General features: G+C 36.7%; 1 protein-coding gene across 7 annotated transcripts in view; it reads left to right on the plus strand.

Moving 5' to 3' along the window:
• EFR3A (EFR3 homolog A) overlaps positions 1-20,869 on the plus strand; it is an 82,983-nt gene that overhangs the window by 15,244 nt on the left and 46,870 nt on the right. For all 7 annotated transcript variants that reach the window (XM_064507880.1, XM_064507882.1, XM_064507877.1 and 4 more), the window contains 3 exons: positions 11,182-11,258; positions 11,857-11,984; positions 12,804-12,954. In XM_064507880.1, coding sequence (XP_064363950.1) covers positions 11,182-11,258; positions 11,857-11,984; positions 12,804-12,954 — 356 coding nt within the window. The remainder of the gene's footprint in view (positions 1-11,181; positions 11,259-11,856; positions 11,985-12,803; positions 12,955-20,869) is intronic.

A 20,869-nucleotide genomic window follows, 5' to 3' on the forward strand; every position in this document is an offset into this window, starting at 1 on the left:
TCTTTTCAAGTGTGGGCAGGATCATTTGTGGTGTTTGGGTGACTATTTGTGTTGTGAGAGATGACAAGTAGTCCTTACACACTTCAGACTTGTGGCTGTACTGCAGCAATCATGGATCCTGTTAATTGTATCATTACCACATTCAGGGTGGAATATCAATGCGAGATGGTTGGCTTTGCAAATAGATTAGATATTCACAGAATGGTTGAGGTTGGAAGGGACCTCTGGATATCATCTAGTCCAACCTGCCCTGCTCAAGCAGGGTCACCTAAAGCATATTGCCCAGGACTTTGTCCACATGGCTTTTGAATATCTACAAGGATGACATAAGTACTTCCTTGCCTTCATGCCAATACTTGAAGTATCCCCATTTGAGCCCTCTTTTGCTAATTGCATCATCTCTATAACTCTCCCATTCTCATGTCTTTCCTAGTTAACCTCCTTACCAAGTTGGCCAGCCTTTTGTCAAAGATGTGTGTGCCCCATTTGGTGAGGTGGATCCCATCTATCCCAAGCAGATACCAGTCTTCAAACAGGGTCCCATGGTCATAGAAATCAGAACCCTGTGGCCAACACCAGCTGCATGGCCAACTCTTAACTCTCAGTATCTGTCTGTTCGTCCTCCCATCCTTCCCGCTTGCTGGCAGGATTGAGGAGAAAACCACCTGGGCCCCCATACCACTGACATGCCCCCAGAGGTCTATAATCACATTTGATACTTTCCAAGTAGCCCTTGGCTGTATCATTGGTGCTCACGTGGAAGAGCAGCAGGGGATAATAGAAGGGTAGACAAGCTTCAGCAGTCCCTCCACGATATCCCAGGTCTGAGCCCCTGGCAAGCAGCAAACCTCCCTAGACAGCAGGTCAGGTTGTCATATGGGTGCCTCTGTCCCCTGCAGCAGGGGACCACCCACTGCAATCACCTGCCCCTTCCTCTGGTGCTCCTGCATGGCGCACGGTCTGTCAGCTCAGATGCTTCACGTGAAACCATGCCCAGCTCCTCCTCAGCTTGGAGGGCAGTGAACCTGTTCAACATCTGCAAGCCTTCAGGAGGAATAGGAGTCTTCCTCTTTGTATGGGAAGGGACCAGTTTTCAGCCTTCGCCTTCTTTGGAATTATCACTTACTGGTGTAAAATGTTCCTGTTATAGTCCAAACTAAATACCTGCTTCTCCCTGCATAACTTCTGTGAGGATGCATGTGAGTCTTTCAGTCTATACTGGGATAGAAAAGACTAGTTTTGGAGGGCTTCATCCTCTGCAAGTGGTCAGGATATCTACAGTGGAATTTGTGTCCGTGAGCATCACAGAGGGCTCCAGATATGTGTCCAGGAGCGGACTGAGGTAATGTGTTTGGATGTCAGGTCCTTCATACAGGCTAGAGGAGCAGGTCTGAGCTTGCTGTCCTCCAGGACCTAAAAGAATTTCCTTTCTGAGAAAATGTTGAGTGAAGCAGAGAGGAAAGATGACTGATCTTGTTCTTTTCATGCTCAGGTTTTTGGCTGAAATAGTCTGTGGGGAGAGTAACTGCACCCTTCCTACCCAGTGGAGCATTGATGTACCATATCCTGACTGCCCAAACAGTCATAGCTGGGCTCCTTCAGTCACAGAAACTGTCCTGTACTCCTCCATGCAAAGCTCTTGAGCCCACAAAAAGCTTGACTTCCATCTGCCATGCCAAACTTGGTCACCCTTAAAGGGGTAGTGCCTTCTCTTTCCCCTCCCTTTCTCCATTAGTCTGAAAGTCTGCCTGTAACCTGATCTTGTACTGATTTAGAAACAGCTTGCCATGAACTCAGTATTCATTTAGAAATGGCGGTATCATCATATACCTTCCCTCTAGCTCCGTCTCTCCCCTTTTTTTCCCCCTCCTCTGGGCTTGTCACCTAGAATTTGCTTCCTGACTGAGCTCCCTACCGAAAGTGGGAATGAAAGTAGTTCTTTACCAGACCTTAATGCAAACTGCCAGCTCACTGGAACTGAAGTGACAGTTTTCATGAGGGAGACCTGTGGAGGGAGGTCTCGAAAGGACGATTGCACACCGTGGCTCAGCTGCAGGGTCTGGCTGAGGGCCGGTGCCTTCGCAGGTGGCGAGCGTGTGTGAGAATGCGGTGTGGGGAGGAGGATGTCCCAACATTACCGGAGGTGGTCCTTGTCCTAAGGACAGCTGATACGTTCCAGATGAATGGAAGATTGTTCATGGGACAGAGGTGGGATCTGTTGTGTTAGCGTGTGCATGGTCAGCATGGTGTGAGCCTGTAAACTGCTGCATGTGAGGAGGAGGGGGCCTGCACTGCGTCCTTAGTGCAGAAGCCTAGGTGGGTTACGTTACTGTGGTGTGTTACACACACAGCTTGCTTGGGTCACTGGGACTGAACAGGACACACGGGGTGAGGACTGGGCAAGGTAGTTTCTAACCTGGTAAGCTGTTACATAGAAGAAATCTTCCTTGGTCCTGGAAGAATGTCTTTTAGCAGACCAGGTGGTTCTCTCAGCTCTGAAACAAATGTCCCAAATCCCCTAAAAGCCTCAAATACCCTCCCACCCAGCTCAGTACAAGATATCAATACTTTTTTTACCGAGGTTGCAGTGAGTGCCAGCACAGAGGGTTATCACTACCAGCTGTGATGGCAGGGGGTCACAGAGACTTACCTAGATCTGTCTTTTTCTGGAGCAGGAGTGGGGATGGTGGAGGGGTAGATTCTCCTCAGGATTGTCCTGTACTGACCCTGGGACACAAGATACAGGATAAAAAATGATTTGCAGGCTCATTGATGAGTTCTTGTGCAAAGGTCCCTTCACAATAGGTAAATATTTGTAACTGTGTGTGTGTGTATATATATATATGTATATACACACACACTTTTTTTTTTTTAAACTTCCATAGATCAATTTGAGGCTTACCAAATGTGAGATCAATTCTTAAGGTCCTTGGAATAGTAAATGTAATCTCTTTTTGGAGTTGCTCATGTTTTTGTAAGCTGTCATTGTATGTTTGCTAAAGATGTGCAACTGACCTGAATATTCAAGGAAAATGGTGTTAAAGTAAATAGGGGTGACCTGCAAGGACTGAACTGGTTTGAGAGGTAAAAAATGAGTTGGAAATTGTGCTGATGATTGGGAAGCTAGCTAAAGTTTGGTATTATGGTTGTAGCCAGTGGTGGGAGGGAGGGACCATGCATTGTTTAGGACTGAATGTGTAATTGAAAGGGTGACCGTCGTGCCTAAGGACTGCAAAATCACTATTAACATAGAACTTTTAAAACATGAGACTGAAAAGAACCCTGGTTTTCAAATATAATGGTTTTATACAAGCTTGTGACAATTTTTAAGGGACAAAATAAAAGCTGTTCTTTAACTGAAACATTTTGTAAACTTTGAGGAAAACACAACATAAAATCTTCAAAATAAACTGCCTTAAAAAGGAAAGTTAGGGACCTTGACGTAAGGCATATTGATGAAACTTCCTTTTTGTGTTCCTTTAGTGATGGAAGCAAATGACCTTGTTATGGCCAACCTAATGTGAAGATAAGTAAGGGCAGAGAACTAAGAAGCAAATGCATAATGTGTCAGAGGGCTTCTCTCACTAGAAGCAGATTATTTTTAGATATTCTTAATAATGTATTAAAGATAGAGAGCTCTGGTACTGTCTCAGAGTAGGAAAGGAGAAGGTAGTGTGCAAAAGAACAGAAATGAGCAAGTAAAACAGAGTTGCTGTATGAAAATAATAACAAAGGTAGGAGAAAGGAGGAAAAAGAACAGGCAGCACGGAAACACTGCAGGCAGTGGAACTTGTGAAAAATAATGCGACTGGAGAGCTTGATGTAATGGAATACTTCTTTTTAATGGATTAGAAGCCTTTAAAAGGCACCGTCCCAAAGATGATATCTTCTCTTGGGATTTGTTTTAATTGCTAATGGTTCTGAAATGAATACTTATTGAAGAAGCTTAGTGGTAAGGCTTATGCAGCTAGATTTTTCTCTCTCTCTTTTTTTCTTCTTTTCCCTGCTTCTTCCTGATAGCTTTGTGCGTTGTCATTCATGGTTTTCACAAAAAGCTTATATGCTAATTATTTTTGCATACTTACTGCTGTAGCCTGCTGTATCTCTTTTAAAGTTGATTCGAGTATGGAAGTACACATCCTGAAGTCATATCACAGCAGAATTAACTTTATATTTCAGCATGTTACTGCAAAAATAAATTTCAGGGAGAGAGGTTTTTTTCTTTCTTTCTTTTGTTTCAAATTAACTATGAGCACCAAGTAATTTTCAAAAAGAAATGTACAGTTGCCAAACCTAGGTAGTGGATCAAATTTTCCATGTTTGCTGTTAACTGAGATTTTGCTTTCATAGGGATCAGGAGTTGACCTCAAGATGAATATTGTATTTTCAGGACAGAAATTGGATCTGCATGTTGGATGTTTTCTTTGTTTCTTTTTGGTGGAGAAAGGCTAGAAACCAGCTGTTCAGAAGTCAGATAGCACTAGGGGAAGAGTGAAGTAAGAGAAAAGCTTATTTGGGGGATGGGACCTCATACTGTCTAGATGATGAGTCCTCTGTTTTCTCTGGGAGTGCGTCAGAGGTGCATTGCAATGGCTGATTAGCACGTCTGTACAGCCGTCGTTCTTTTTATAGCAGGTTGAAGAATATTTTTAACCTTTTTTGGCCAGAATAATTTCCTTTTTCCAAATTGTTTTTCTAATAATGGAAAGAGAATGTCCTTGAAAATAGTTTTAGTTCTGAATTATATGCATCAACTGATATTAACAGTTCAAAACTAGCCTGATATAACTAGTGTAGTAGTGGCAGTGCTGTTTTATGCACTTAGGTATTCTTTAGGTGTTTGGAACAAATTTGTTTATTTACATTTCTCAGATAAGAGAAAATAAGTAAAAGAAGTTTAATGCATAGACAGCTGTATTTTTACATATTTATATTGAAGTACATTGAGCATCCAGATAAAATCCTTATAGTGCTCAGTTTCTTTCTTGATAATAGCAAAATACAGATTAACAAAAGTTTAGTTTATATCTACAGATTAATTAGACTACTTTTTTGATAGAATAGGGAGGTTTTTGTTTTGTTTTGTTTTGTTTTTTAATCTTGAGAGATTAAGATATGGATGACCATATCCAAGCTTGTGAACCTAATGAAGTTTTTCAGTAAGTGAATATGTAGTCTTTGTTCAGATTGTTACTGTTCTGCAAGCAGTAGACAGCAGTATTAGACAACGGTATTAAACAGTGTTAGAAAGATGTCTGGAAGAAACTGTGCCGTAGAATAGCACAATCTATTTGTCTTCTCTTTTGCTTTTTTTTTTTTTTGATGAAGAAAATAATTTGGCAGCTTTAAACTTGATGGTTTTTTTTTTTTTTTTTTTTTTTTTTTTGGAACAGGGCAGAACTAGACTTCATGGCTTAAAGCCAATTTAAGGTTTTGTTTTTCATTGACTGTAATTTCATACAAATGAGATGTACCAGTGAATATTCAGCCTAACTCTTGTGAAATAAAATTTTCTTGGGCTGTATATTCATCTATTTCACATCATAGAGTTTCTTTAATATAATAAGTGATGAAACTTCCTATGTAGGTCAGTGTTTTATGAGTTTGCATGCAGTAAGCACTAGTTTATTAGCAGTAATCTTTTAAAGTTAGAAGTGCAATGGAATTGTTATTTTATTATTGAAAATTATTGTTTGCAGTTCTATTAAACACAGAAGCTTATATTTTTCAGGATATATAAAAATACTTATATAAGAATTTTCCATTCATTTTATCCAAATGGATGTAATGTAGGAAATAAAAGGATAAAGTGTTGGAAAGAAATGCGAAGTCGGAAAGAAATACAAAGTCAGAAAGTAACTTTTAAGTGTTTAGACCAAAATGGAATTTCTTCTCAATGCATCACAAAATCTGTGAGTAAGGATATTTTAATGGATTTAAATTTTCTAATACTGGCTTCTTGAATGCTGAGGTATTGTTAGAGATAGTGTTAATGAAATTAACCTATTAACTTTTTAAAGTGGTTATCTAATCTTAAACCCTTCTGTTTAAAAAGCCTTTATAGTCAGCAACTTAGAATAAATTTTTTTCCTAGCCATTCAGTTCGATAAGATCCAGGGAATATGTTTTGCTAAAATATTCATCATTCTACAGTGATACATGGCAGCTGAATGAACGCAGGTTCTTCTGAAACTATACCGATTTTTTTATTTTTTTTTTTTATTCAAAGGAATAATGAACTGTGTATTCCAGGGAAGTTGAAATAATGAAACTGTCTCTATTCACAATTTCATTGTGATGAGCTGCGAATCACATGCTCAGGATACAGTACCACCCTTGTCTTTATCTCTTCTCTTTTCTCGTACCTGGCCTTGTTAATAGAATTCGATACTGAAGTTTTTCACGTGTGTGTTGGCTTTATGTAGATGTCGCAGAGCTAATCAGATAAGTGTACAGTATTGGAGAGCCCTCATGTGAAGTAACTCCTTCTGTGCGAGTTTGAGAGAGCAAATTGCTGGAGGAGGACAGAGTACCTGGGGAGTGCAGTCATATCCGAGATGAGGCAGTATGTTCAAGTTCCAACTGTTGAGCAGGAAAAAACCTATGATTATAATTCTGCTTTTGAACCAAGACCATGTATGTGTTTGGGTAGGTGACATTACCATTTTCTGATAACATAGGCTATATTTTTTTTTACTGATAATGTGTAGAATAAATGTGTGTAAAAAGTAGTACCCTTAGAGTTGGTAAATTATGTGCAGCTTTAATATGTAACATGCAGATTACAGGATTCCTTAATAGAACAGAACATGCATTTCCAAACTTGGAAAATACCACTATTGCCAAAGCAAATACTGAACTATTGTTTAAAATGTTTACCTTGGCATCGTATAACAGGGTGAAGTTCTCTGTAGATACCACTTTAAGCTTTTTATTTACTTGTATATAATGATGAAGAGGTGTCTTCAAGAGGGAGACCTTTAAAATGCAAATTATGTCTGACACTGAAAGGAAATTGTCATAGCATTTTTGGGTGATAAGCCTGCCTTGTTCCAACCTTGGCTGGAACAAGGTTCTTTTTACCCAGCTTAATGTTTGTATTCTGTATAGCTACAAAAGAGCTTATTCGTGTGAAATGAAACTGTTTATTTGTATCAAATTTTATCTGAGTTAAATCCGTATCCAAGAAGTACAGAATCCGTTTTCAGTTGCATAGCCACTTCTGTCCTTTTAAAATGTTCATGTTTTATGCTCTAGATAGTGAAATATTTTCAGTTAATTTTTTTTAAGTTCAATTTATTTCTAATGTGTTGTTAAGCCTTTATTATGTGCTTTATTATGTCCTTTATTATTATTTATTCAAAAATGTTTTGTAATTATTTCATATGCTTTTAATAATCTTTCATATCAAAACGTAGAGTAATGATAAAAGTAATTTTACCTCAAAATCTGTATCACGACTAATTATTCTGCTTGTTTCTATATTCTTTGGAGAGCCTGTCACTTTTTTTTCTAATTGTGTTCTGCTTAAATATCTTTACTCACAAGAGCTTTTGAAGTTGAAAGCTTTGATAGATCAAGCTGTAGCTTTGTAACACTTGAATGTGCTGTTTAATTTAGAAAATTCTTTTAATGGCATTAAAGTTCATTCATTTTAGTTTTATGTTTTAGTGATAGACAGTGCTTTGCATTTTGTTTTAGTATGCTGTATTATAACTGTAGAACATGACAGTGCAAAAATGAATTGAAAACCTGGGACAGGGAGAAGAAAACTCTTACAAATCTCATGTAACTTATTGTTAGGCTTTTATGGGGAGCTCAAAGCTCGCTATATGGTATAAGTTTGAAGAGCAGCATTTGAACACTATTGAGTTTCTGTTAACTGAAACCATCTGGTAAGGCCGTCAGAGTTGGTACTCTGTAATCTAGTATTTCATCCTTCTCGAATGAGTGTCTGTATCCAGTCATTCAGTTCTATGTTCAATTTATGTAATTACCATTGTTCTAAGACACCATTTTGAGACTTCAGTTGTAGTTCTTTGTGAAGATTTTTTCCTTCTGTTACTTAGAAAGGGAGAAGTTAACTCTAAAAGTGTTTTTAACTGCCTGCGTCCCATGTAATATTTTACAATGTTTTCTGTGTTCTTACTATGTTTTAGATAGCTGTAGCAAAATATTGTACTAAAGTTATTATAAGACTATTTTATTGTAAATAGTGATAAAATTTACTGTTTCCTCTGGACCAATATTAGTGGTATATAAGGTAGAAGAGCCAGGTAGGAGAAAACAAATGCAGAGAATGTTGAACCATGCAGAGCTGCATGACTAACTCAGAAACATTTTACAATAAACCTCTTGTTTTGCTGCATTTTAGTGCCCTTTATGTGAGTTTCCTAGTATTGAGTGATATCCTAGATGCTATTGGAGAGAGACCTACTCTCAAATCATTATTTACTTTATTTTGAAATACTACAAAATACTGCTTTATATAAAATCTGTTCATACATTTCATACATCTGTGTGAATTGTATGCAAGACAAGTAGGTTTTTAATATCTTTTGATTCAGCGTTACCTGTATTTTCCAGTGGCCCGTGAAATAGCCTTGATTTTAGTCACTTAGTGCCTGTAGTTTTTATGTAAATGTAGATTTTTACATTGGTTAGACTCCAGTGAGTAGTAGGAGGTTATCAGTAGAGATGAAGTCATATGAAGAGCTTAACAGTAGCGGCAAAGTACTATTTCACACAGAAATTCTCAGTATGAAGTAGTTTATTGTGTGAGGGTTTATTTGTTATCATCGTTACTATAGTAAAGTTGTAAGTATGTGATTGCCTTATTGATGATATTTGACTCTTTAGAATTCATGGATTGAGTTAAAACACCACTGAAGAGAAACTCAAGTCAAAGTCTTGTTTCAAAAGCATAGGTCTAGGTTTCAGGATAGTCTCTGGTTGAATAAGTTGCAAGATGAAGTTGTCACACTGTGAGGGGAATTCAGCTTTCTGTTGGAAAGGAAAGTGCCGTGTCTGGAAACAGGTGGAATGGATGAGGCAATACCTGCTCAGCTAGTCTTGTAATAAAAAGGAATATATCAGAGGAAATCTGTCTTGAACCTCCCACAGTCTGATAAATGTGGTTTAAAAACAATAAAGATTTCTTGGGTATGGCGTGTAAAGAAATACAAATCCCTATATCTTTGTCTCATACTTCTTACGAGCCCCCAAAATTTGCAGATACATTGTAAACATCAAGGTTATCCCCAGGATAGCCTTTATTCTTTTGCCTGTTTTGAATTGGGTGTGATTACCCTTTTGTTATTTTTAGCAAAGTGTTTTATGCTTTTTGGAGTGCATAGATGGATACCTTTCATAAAGTAATTGTAAGATATTTAGCTGTTGTGAGTGCTGTAGGTATTGAGATTTGAGAGGCGATCTTTGTGCACACTTGTTGGTAATACGCCTTTTCATCTCACTGGATCTTGTGCTTCAGAGGTGCTTTAACGTCGATCTGTGACCTGACCAATGAGTTAGTCTGATTAATATTTCCATACCTGAAGCAATTTAAAACTGGATTTGTCAAACCATTTAAATACCTTGGGAATAAATGTTCACTGGTAAAGGAATTGGACAGATAACTAGAAACTTGTTTTCTTTTTTTTTTATGTTGCATTTTTACTTCAGATGGTATTTCTGTTTGTACAGATCAGAATTATTGCAAATATCTAGTAGTCCTGAATCCTAGGGAAAAATGTGTATGTATTTTGTAAGTAAGCTGCATGTATTGTTCTGATAATCTTTTTTATCTATTTGAATATCGGTAGCAGAGTAGAAATGAGGTCAGCAAAATACCTTTCTCCACTTTGAGCGACCACCTTTGATCACCAATAAAATCGTGGAACAATTAAGGGAGGGATTGTATCTGTATTGTAGTTTATACTTCTTTATACAGTAGTTGTTTGCTTGTGTTATGAAATGCTCATTTAGAATGAAGATAAAACAACAAATAAAGTAGTCTTTTTTAGGATTTTTAGATTTTGAAGTGTTTTTTTTTTCTGGGTATTTTTTCAGTATGGCTTGAGGGCACATGCATTTCTAAGGTGCACTGGTTTCTAGTACCCAAGATGCTTGCACATTTACTGTTATTAAAACTTCATAGAGAGCATATATATATTCACAGTACTATGTAATCCATATGTAATGGATGGCAGACAGTGGGGAATGGAAACTAAGATTCCTTGAAATGATCTGTCAGACTGAAAGTTACTTATTTGTTTTATGTTAATTGTTGGTATAACTCTGGAAATCTGACATTTTATTTAGCTAACAAGTAACTCTGTGATGCTCATTTTAATTAAGGATACTAAATATTGCCAGAATACTTATCAAATGATTGGGAAGATAGTAAAGATAGTGATATTTGAGATAGTGATTTTGATAGTGATATATGAAGATAGTGAAGATAGCAATACTTACCATATGGTTTGGAAGACAGTGAACTAAAGGAAAGGGTTTTGCACCCAAAACAGAAAAGGTTTGGTCAGGAATGTCCATGGGTCATAAGGAATCCAATCAAGCACAGTTTCTTTCCTTTCCTGTTTTGAAAGCTACAGTAGCTCTTCAGTGATAATATTACTCTTGAGGTTTGTTCTTACATCGCTGTGGGAGACTTTTCCCACTAACAGCTGTCTATATATCTTGGTTTACTGCTGTTGGAGAAGTTGATGGAGAAGGTGTCAAAACATTAGCTGAGAAAGGGACTGTAGAGGTACACCCTGGGTCACAGGAGGAGGAGTAGAAGATTTTTCACCTGAACTTGAGCGTTACTGGTCTTGCTTAGTCTGGTCTCCATAATCCAGTGTTAGACAGACATTGCAAACACTAATATCATTCGTCACCTCATGTTATGGTTTGTTACATCTTGTCTTCAACTGATGCTTTTTCCTAAAGCAAATGCAAGAGAGATGAATAAAGCTGCATTATAATAGTAGTTTGGCATATCTGACTTCTCAGTCACTTTCAGTGAGCTTAATTTTGCTTAAGTGCCGATGGTTTAAAAAAAAAAAAAAGGCTACTATATTCACAATATTTTTTTTCTCCCTGCTTGTCACCTAGCCACTTAAAATGAAGATACACAGTTTTTAAAACTTTGTTCTAAAGCCTGTTGGGTAAATCTCTCTGCAGGAGTGTGCTGTTGCTGTGCTGCTTTGCGACCTCGCTACAAGCGTCTGGTAGATAACATATTTCCTGAAGATCCAAAAGTAAGTGATGACTTAAAAGCTTTAAGTGATTGGTGTTTGAAATTTTTTTTAAGCGTTTTTCTTTTTACTATTTCTTACTATTCATATTTTTATTTTTCATTTTTTTTAATAGATCATAGATCTTGTTCTAAGAGGTAGCCTTCAGTTACCCTGTGTGTTAGCCTTGTCCAAGACAAAAAAAAATGAAGAAATAAAATATTTAAGCTAAAATCTTGTTTGTATGTAGGATCAATTTGTTAAAATTATGCATTAAATATATGATGACTTCGGGGGCTGGGGGATGGAATTAAATTGTACCAGTAGCATAAAGGTGTGTCTCAGAACTGATGACACGTTTCACTACATACTGCTTTTGACCAAAAGGTGGGGAAAGATGGTTTGTTCGTTTCCTTCAGAAGTATTTTACTTAATTTAAATTGCTGATTTTTGCTGTTGAGCTATCGCCAATTTTTCTCAGAAGTTCTGGTTTTTTTCAGTAGCTTGTTCCAGTCTGTAGGAATCAGATCTTTGAACTTCAAGTAGACAAAAGGAAAGAAACTTCAAAAGCTTTGTATTATCTGTGAATTTAATTTTTGTGGTTTTGTGTGTTTGTTTTTAGGATGGTCTTGTTAAAGCTGATATGGAGAAGCTGACTTTCTATGCAGTTTCTGCACCAGAAAAACTAGATCGAATTGGTGCTTACTTAGCAGAGAGGCTGAGCAGAGATGTCGTCAGACATCGCTATGGGTAAAGAAATAAACTGCTGCATAAAAACAGATGCAAATAAGTAGCTGAGTTTCATAATCACTGTGCTGGTCTAGCTTAGGAATTAAGACCCAAACTCCTGAATGTAATTCAGGGTATGGGGAAGGGGGAATAGTTTTCTTTTCAGCCCTGTTAGGCTATGTTATATTTAAATGTGAACTTAAGCTCTGTCACATTCTGAGTCCTATTTGAGTGAGAACTCTGAAAGAATGTGGAGTAAGAAGTACAAGAAGTTAAGTGGCAAGAGTAGTTGCAAAAGAAAGGAAATATCTGTAATAGGCTATCATTTTTTTACATTAAAGATGTAACTAGTTTTATAATTTTGCAGAATGTGTAAATGGTTGTTTTTTTGGATAATTCATTTTGTTTATTCCTTTTCTTTACTCTTTCTTTTAACTGGCATGCTTTCTGACAGTATGGATATGTTGCTAGCTTTCCATACTGGGATTTTAGTAGCATAAGAGCTATGGACTAGAAACATGGGGTTTATAATTAAAATGTGATGGTGGGGGGGAGAAAATTGAACTATATATACTTTATTACCAAATAATGTTTATTTTGACACACCTTCTAAAAATGTTCTTTGGAAGCAAACAGAAACTGAGAGAATTTCTATTTAAAATATTTTTTTAAAAAATGTAGGAAATGCCAATTCTGTTTTTAGATCCTGGGAAGGATGGTCCTTCCACCTGTTCTTCTCTAAATTCTGTAGTTTTGTAGTAATAAAGGCCTAAACTGATCAAATTGAGGTAACGATAAATCTAGCATGTAAGCTTATGTGAATCTCTCCTCAATTTTTAGGTATGTTTTAATTGCCATGGAAGCACTGGACCAACTTTTAATGGCTTGCCATTCTCAAAGCATAAAACCATTTGTGGAAAGTTTCCTTCATATGGTGGCCAAGCTTCTGGAATCAGGAGAACCAAAGCTGCAAGTTCTTGGAACCAATTCTGTGAGTAAACTGAGATGCTGAATCAAATCAGAATAAATCTTTGCTTCTTTGCTAAGGCAAAGAAGTGTGAGAACTGACAGAGTATCTGCCAGTTAACATGAATTCAGAAGGTTCTGTATGTGGCAGAATTGTCAGTTGGATATATTGCCGTTGGTATTTGGACCTAAATGCAAAACAGATACAAGCTGAGGGCAGAAAAACTGTTTCCTTTCGGTCTCTAAAACACTTTTGATGACTGGGCTCATCACCTGCAGACGTGGTTTCTTATGGAAGAAACAAAAAGCTGTTCTTTGAATTCATACTTTGAATCTTTAAAACAGTCCTCCTGGAGTCATTGCATAGGTAGGGCGGTGTTTTCTTGCTGTCCTGCACTGAGAGAGATGATGTGAGATAGAGGAAACAACATATTTCTCCACAGTACTGCCACTACTCAGTAAGGTTCCTGTCGGCTGGAAAGTAACCAGGAGGCAAAAACATGCGGCATTCTGACCTCACCATCTTAGTAGCCTAAGTATTTCGCCATTCAGATCCAGGCTTGAAAGGCGTAACTGAAAGTGTCAGGATGAAGATTTGAAGATAGTTTACTGAACTAGAAGAGTGATAGATGGTATCAATATTACGGTTCTGTCATATTTCCATTACAGCCATTGCATTTCCCAGCTTGTACAATATGACTGTAATAAATTGCAGGATTGTGAGGTGAATTGTTTTGGATTTGATTGCTTTTACATGAATGAAAGAGTAATGCTTGGATTTTGTGTACAGTGCCATTGCTAGCAGAGTATGGGTTCTCTGTGGATTCTTTAAGACTTTCAGGCTTTCCTTTGGGCATGATTGCCAGTTGTGGGAATTAAATGGAGTTGCAGTTCAGGGAAGCAGTAAGGTGTAGAGTGATGCTATTCTGGAGTAGAGTTTCTTAATGTAGTGTGACACAATTCTTCTGCTGATGGAGGGAAGGAGTGCCTCCTTGGACTCCAAACGAATAGGGCAGCTTGGCTGAGGATAATAATTATTTATTTATTTGAGACAGATTACCCTGCTTCTTTTCGTTTTGTTTGTAAAATGATAATGCCTGCTTGAGACTTCTTAGAGGAATAGCTTTGGAATTTGTTTCCTGGGCTGGCAAATAGCAAGATGTACATCACTTTCCTGTTTAACGTCCTCAGTGGTGAACAGTTAATGCCAGCCTACACTTTGATGTACAAGACTCATGTCTCTTCTGAACAAATATGTTACTAAACAGATGTTCACGTTATGGTCATCTGTTTGATATCCCTGTCAATTCCTAAGGAAGCCTTCTGTGAACAGAGCAGGTCAATGGACTGCCTAAATTAGGAGGTAATTTGTGTTTGTCTCTTGTAAAACTCGGTAACCAAAAATAATTATGTTTTCATAAATAAGATGTCAAATTCTGTAAGGGCAGAAGACTGAATTGTATATATATCTCTGACATCATTTCAAAGGCTAATTTTAGCCTAATTATGCCAATTTCCCTAGGTGCCTCCTATAGTCAATAGAACAGATAGTCTTTTTGTGTGGACTCTAGAGGAGCAAACTATATCGACACTGACAGATTGCCTCTTTGTGAGGACGCTGGCCTACCATGCTTCTTAAATAAATTTGTCACCAGACATGGAGAAGACTTGCCATCACTTCTAGCATATTTTATTTTTACTTTTTTAGTTTTCTTCTCTCACTTTCCCCCACCCAAAGAAAGAAAAAGAAACGAGTTGAGATTATAAAGAGTTACTGAATAATATTTTATGTGCTTGAGTTATTCTGTTGTGCCACATTAGGATGGAAACTGGTATAGTCTGGAAGCGCTATGAGAAGAATAATTGTATAGGAAGTAAATATCTTTAAACTGGTGAAAGTCAGGCAGCCTTGGGAAAAGTTTCAGTAAAATTTTTTTTAGGCTGAACTCCATTTTGGGCCAATACAAATTTAGGTAAGTTCTATTTATGGGGAACGATCGTGGCTATGAATATATCTTTTAAAGTGTCTTGATTATTTTTCATCCAAAACTGACACTCAAAGCTTTGCTAGAGTACAAAGGCAAATGTGTCTCAATCAAAATTTGACTATCTTAGGTGTCTTATCTGAGTGCCCCCTTCCTCCCCCCCCCCCCCCCCAACTTGCAAAGAGCTTTTACTTTAGCTGTGGGGACTCTTGTGACTCCTCAGAAGTCAGGGTCTCAAATAAAATGAGTCTGAGTCCTAAATAACTTCTAGTAACTTAAAGTCTCAGAAAGATCTGAAAGCTTCTGCTGTCTTCAAGGTTTTTCCTCTGGATTCCAAATCTCAGTTTTTAGAGGCAGAACTTGCTCTATTTAGTGCTCTATATCTAACAAAGACCCTAAAGATTAGTTCAGCTTAGTTCAGCTATTTGACTTTTTTTTTAAAGTTAACTTGCTTTTATAAAGCAAACCTGAAGAGTACTGTTTTAGAAAACATTGTTTCTGCTCTTCATTTACATACTTTCATGCCTGATCTTCAAGTTGTGTGTAACGAATTCCTATGGCTTTCTAATAACTACTTTAACTTATAAATACAATATAAGCTTATTTTGTCAGTTTACATATATTTCTTACAGCAGCAACAATCTTTTTATATATAATGCAATTATAAATCTAATTATACTGACAGAAACTTGAGAACAGGTGAAATTCAGTGGATACCTTGAATTTTTTTGTAATAGACCAGATTTCAATCTGACAGTCTGTCTTTTTCTATTATGAAAGATATTTTTGCTAACGATGAGATAGCATATGCTAGTGCGGAAACTGAAGAAATATGGTGAGAAGAACTGAGACTTCTTTGGCTTAGGTAAGATATAATCTGAAGGTTGATTGGCAATAAGCTTTAGTACTTGGAAACTAATCGCAAAACTAAATTTAGCTCTCTAACCACTATTGCAGAACTTTGGTAACAAAATATCATGCAAAATATCTATATTTCAGTATAATAATATATGCAGCATCGCTATATTATCTGTATTGTTTAGATCTGTAGTAGTTATTACTAGGGCAGAATTAATGAGTTATACTTGTTCTTCCTGTTTAGAGGTGAAGAGCTCTCTTTTTGAACTTGTGTCTGAGATTTCTTTTCACCACAAGCCTTTTCCAGATATGTATTCATCTATCAAATTATTTTAGAAAGGGTACAGAAAATTTGTTTAGAGAGCAGCTGGTTGAATATAATGGGTTTATGTAACTTACTTTAAGGTAATAGTTTTTCTGTGTGGAGAAAACTCATTTGAATACAGAACATTTTAAGGCAATCTAGAATGTTGACTTGGATTCTTCTGTGTATTTTGATAGTAAAACACTGTTTTCCATCTGAAAAATAATATATATCCAATATTATCCCATTCTGAATTGTTACTACAAATTCTCTACTCAGTTGGTAGGATGCCTCATTTGGAAGGATGACTTCTTCTTAGTAGCAGTGAAACAATGATACCATTAGTGCCAGTGTTGGGCCTCCTGTGTGTGAGAAGGTGACTGTTCATTAGTCATCACCTTGTTAATTTTTTAAAGTAAGATGAACAGTATCTCAAAGGGAAAACTCACCAGTCAGTACCTAATACAACAAGATTTTTATATTTGTTAGTGTTGGTTTATGAAAGCAGTTGTATACTGTTTTAATATGTACGTGTACTTCAGTTCAGCCAATAACAAAGTCGAGACTGAAGTTAAGGAACGCCAGAATTAATGTGCCAAGTAGAGTGCTTATTTGCCTTTCTTGCTTATATGCAGCATGCTGATCTGGGAGTATGTGATGGCGCATTGCTTTTGTTACGACATCCTTCTTTCATTCCATGTACCGATGTGGAATTACGTGCTAGTAATGATTTGGTGTACAATGATGTACGTTGTCTCTAGGATCTCTTTTTTAGGATTTAAGGTACGGATAGACAGAATTATGCGAAGCATCCTTTCTCTTTCTGCGGGTTATCAAATTCTCTTCAGAATTTTATTCTGTGTCTACCAGAATATGAGTTTGATGCTGGATAAATTATTTTAGGCAGGCCTTCTAGTGTGATTCACCATCTGAGTATTGCTTTTTTCCCCTCTCCGTGCTCTGTTCTCCAGTCTTGCAGCTTCATACCTACATGAATGTGGCCCTATAAGCCACCATGGCTTTACTGACTTTGACAAACAACTGTGCATATGACACTCAGGGTAATATGCATCCATGTAGCTTGAAGCAAAATAGAACGTGAAGCTATCTGTCCCATTCTAATATAACCTCAAAATGTAAAATGCCAGGCAGCCTTAACTATTAACTAAACTAAATCACATATTTCTGTGGCTGAGCGCCCTGTGATTTTTTTTTAATTTTGATCAGTTTTATATTGCGTATGTGAAGTTAACGCATGAGTCCAATGTTTGAAACTTTTTTGATGTCTGTTGAAAATGTTGAAGTGTTTGTCTTTTTTTAGCATTTCTTTGGTGAAGTGTTTGTGTATGTACACATGCTTCTTGTTAATGCCATACCATGTAGGTTATGAGAGTCTTGTGTTCATAGGGTATCATGTCTTCCTATGTGTAAAGTTTCCTAGTAATGAAATACGGTAGCTTTGTCTCTAAAAGACAGCAACTGTCAAGCGCTGTCCTCCTCAGCGTGAAACATAAGGAGAGAATTGCAGGCTATCAAAGGCAGAGCTAAGGAGCTCAAATATCAAAAATTACAGCTCAGATTCAGCCTAAACTTTCTACAGATAAATACTTCAAATAACTCTTTAAATAATGATACATACTGATTTTTTTTTCCTGTTCTTGAACTGTTACAAGAAACTGACTGCCTTTAAAAGAAATCTAGAATGTATCGAAAGTCCTGTTCCTTAATCTGTTTCCTCTGCTTATGAAGTATTGCCTACCTGAAGGTCATAAGATAGTATAAATAAATAAGAAATTGTGTCCTTAGGAATTTAACTTGAGAAGTTATGATTTACCTGTTTTCTTGTTTCAGTCCAGAACAGACATCCTCTGAATAGCTAATACATTTCTGCTTTAATTAGTGATTAATCTTATGTAGCTTTACACTGATGGAATTTCATTTTATTTAAGTTTAAACATTCATGGAAATAAGATTTACCAATGAAAGTACCTTTTTGTACTGTACATGTATGTAAATATGGAAGATGCATCTACTGGTATAACTTCCATATATTATCAGTGAGTGATTGCAGGCATTTACTGTTAACAAATGGCATACTTTCATACCTACAGTTTTTACAGATGTAAGTCCACACTTCTGCATGGGTAATAAGAGTTATGTCCTTGCTTACATTGAATAATTTTTATATTAGAAGTATGCATGAAAATGCCTCAGGTGCTTAGGAGTAAAATATTCTTTATACTAATAACATCTTAACAGAGAGCATAACTGCTAAGCAAGTAGAGAGCATAGACTAATGTGTATTTTAAAAAACTTAAAACTTCTATACTACAGTGGACTTGTATACTTTACTGAATGATGGTGCAAATCAAAATTATGTTGTTGTAGTTAGCTCTCCTAGGGACTAAATACCCGATCATCTGAATGCTAATCCTGGTATATACTTTAGAAATCCTTTATATTCAGTGGGTGAAATTGCTATGATACACATACAAGGAAATCAAAAATTGTTGCCCATTCTGGATGTTTTACTATGGATATCACTTTGAGCAGCACAGTTTCTGAGTACTTGCTTCCCTGCTACAAAGCTGCATCATGTGATACAGGAGAAATGGCCAGAGACAGCATCACTGATACATGAAGAATTTAGGTCAAGAAAGTATTCTTATTAAACAAAATTAGTATGATAAATCTTTCTTCTAAACAGTTATTCAAGGTATGTTAAGTTTTCATGCTGGAAGATCCTGTCTCTCAAGTCAGTCATCTTGTTATATATATTTTTAGATTGCTATTCATAATACTGAATTATTGATGAGTAAATATTCTCCCAGGCACTCCCATAGCATTTTGTGTTTTGTAAACTTTTTGCTTCCATTCTTTTAAATGCTTTCACAGAAATTTGCTGGACGAATCAATTGACTGTAGATGTGAAAAATGCTTGAATGCTTGGAGAATATTAAGACCATATTGTTCTCTTTTCTTTCTTGAACTTCATGGTGTATTAAATTGTAAGGACTAATTAGGTTCCTGTCTTCAAAATATCTTTAGAAAATCTTTATCTTTTTTTGTAATTGACAGTTTCATGAAGCAAACCAGTGAGAGATAAGACATTCAAAGTGAATTCTTGGGTCTGTTTGGAGGCAGTCTTTTATAACTTGTTGAGATAACAGTGTGGTTGCTGTTGATGGACTGTCTTCCAAACTGTGGCAATCAACTCCACAGAATTGTTTTTTGACTCTGTCACTTTTTTTATCATCTGACTATCCAGGATGGCCTTTACAGAAGGACATGTAAAATGGGCTTATCTGTAATACACAATTTTGCACTTTTTTGTCAGTAATGGCTGAGAATATAGTTTTAGGAACTGTACCAGTTTCAACTGCATCTGTAGCTTTCTGTGGGTGAACTCGAAAAAGTGAAATATATATAAGAAATGCCTCAGCCTGTACTTAGTGATTGGCAAGAATATTGGGAGTTGAGGAGTTGGAGGGATCTTAACAGTACATCTCTCTGCTTCAAGGTTTCCTTCTGCCTTCCACTTTGTAATCTGGTCTTAAAACTTCCAGCAATGGAGAATCCACAACTTCTTTAGGCAATCTGTTTTCTTGAGAAAGGTGGGATTTTTCATATCTAACGGAAGTAGTGTTTGCTACACTGTAAGCCCGTTATTAGTTTTCGTATTACCGTTCAACAAAGAAAACCATTTATTCTTTTTCCTTTTTATAGCTGTCTTCTGTATATTAAAGACTAACTTCGTTTAGCTTTAGACTAGATAATTCAATGTCTCGTTCTTTTTTAACAGATGTTTATCTAGAGCTTTCTTCATCCCTTGGATAATTGAAGGGCAGTACAAGTTAATCAGCGTCGTCAGCTATGAGGCTAAAACTGGACACAGTACTTCATCTAAGGTGTTATTAGCGCCAACTAGATGGCAAAGATTTCATAGCTGTTACTGATAATGTCCTTATTAAATATCGCAGTATATCATTTGCTTTTTTCATGCCAGTGTAACAGTACTGGCTTTTGTGGAGTGTGCAGTTTTATAACCTTCTGTTTTTCTGCATTCGACTATGTTTACCCAGTATTTGTGCAGGCGCCTTATAATAGTATTTTGCATTTGTCACTTCTGAATTGCATCCTCGCATTTTCAGATCATATTTCCCATTTGTCAAGATCCTGACATCAAGAGTGCTTGCAGCTCTGGCCAGCTTAGTGTTCTTTGCAAATCTGATGAGACCACTCTATCGTCTAAGTCTCTAGTGAAACTCAAATACTGCTATATTCCAGACAGACCTCTTCAGAAATTAGCTCAGCACATTCTTGCAGTTTGACAGGTTACAAGTACTTATTTATATGTTATGGGGGTTTTTAAAACTCTTTTGCATCTGTCTTATGGGGAGTGTTCTCTAGACAGTGTTTTGCTAGCTTCCCTTTGAGAATTTTTTTGTAAATTTTTGTCAACAGCATCGCTGAAGTCAAGATATGACAGATGCTGCTGCTTCTGGATTCACAAAATCTATTTCTTTGTCATAGAAATAAATTAAGCTGGTTTGATGTGATTTGTTCTTGACAAATCCATGTTGACTGTTACTTATGCCTTTGTTATTTTTTAAATGCTTTTAAACTGTGATTCATTCTTTTGGTGGGGAGGGGATTGGAGTTGGGGAGAGGGATGCCTTTCTGTGAATTGATATCAAGGTGGCTGGTCTGTAATTCCCTGACTCCTCATTTTTCTGTTTTGCAAAGGTAGAATTGATGGAACAACTGGAAGTTCATTTCACTTAAATTTTGAT

The sequence above is a fragment of the Dromaius novaehollandiae genome, chromosome 2 (genome assembly GCF_036370855.1).
Source record: "Dromaius novaehollandiae isolate bDroNov1 chromosome 2, bDroNov1.hap1, whole genome shotgun sequence".
Classification (NCBI taxonomy): domain Eukaryota; kingdom Metazoa; phylum Chordata; class Aves; order Casuariiformes; family Dromaiidae; genus Dromaius; species Dromaius novaehollandiae.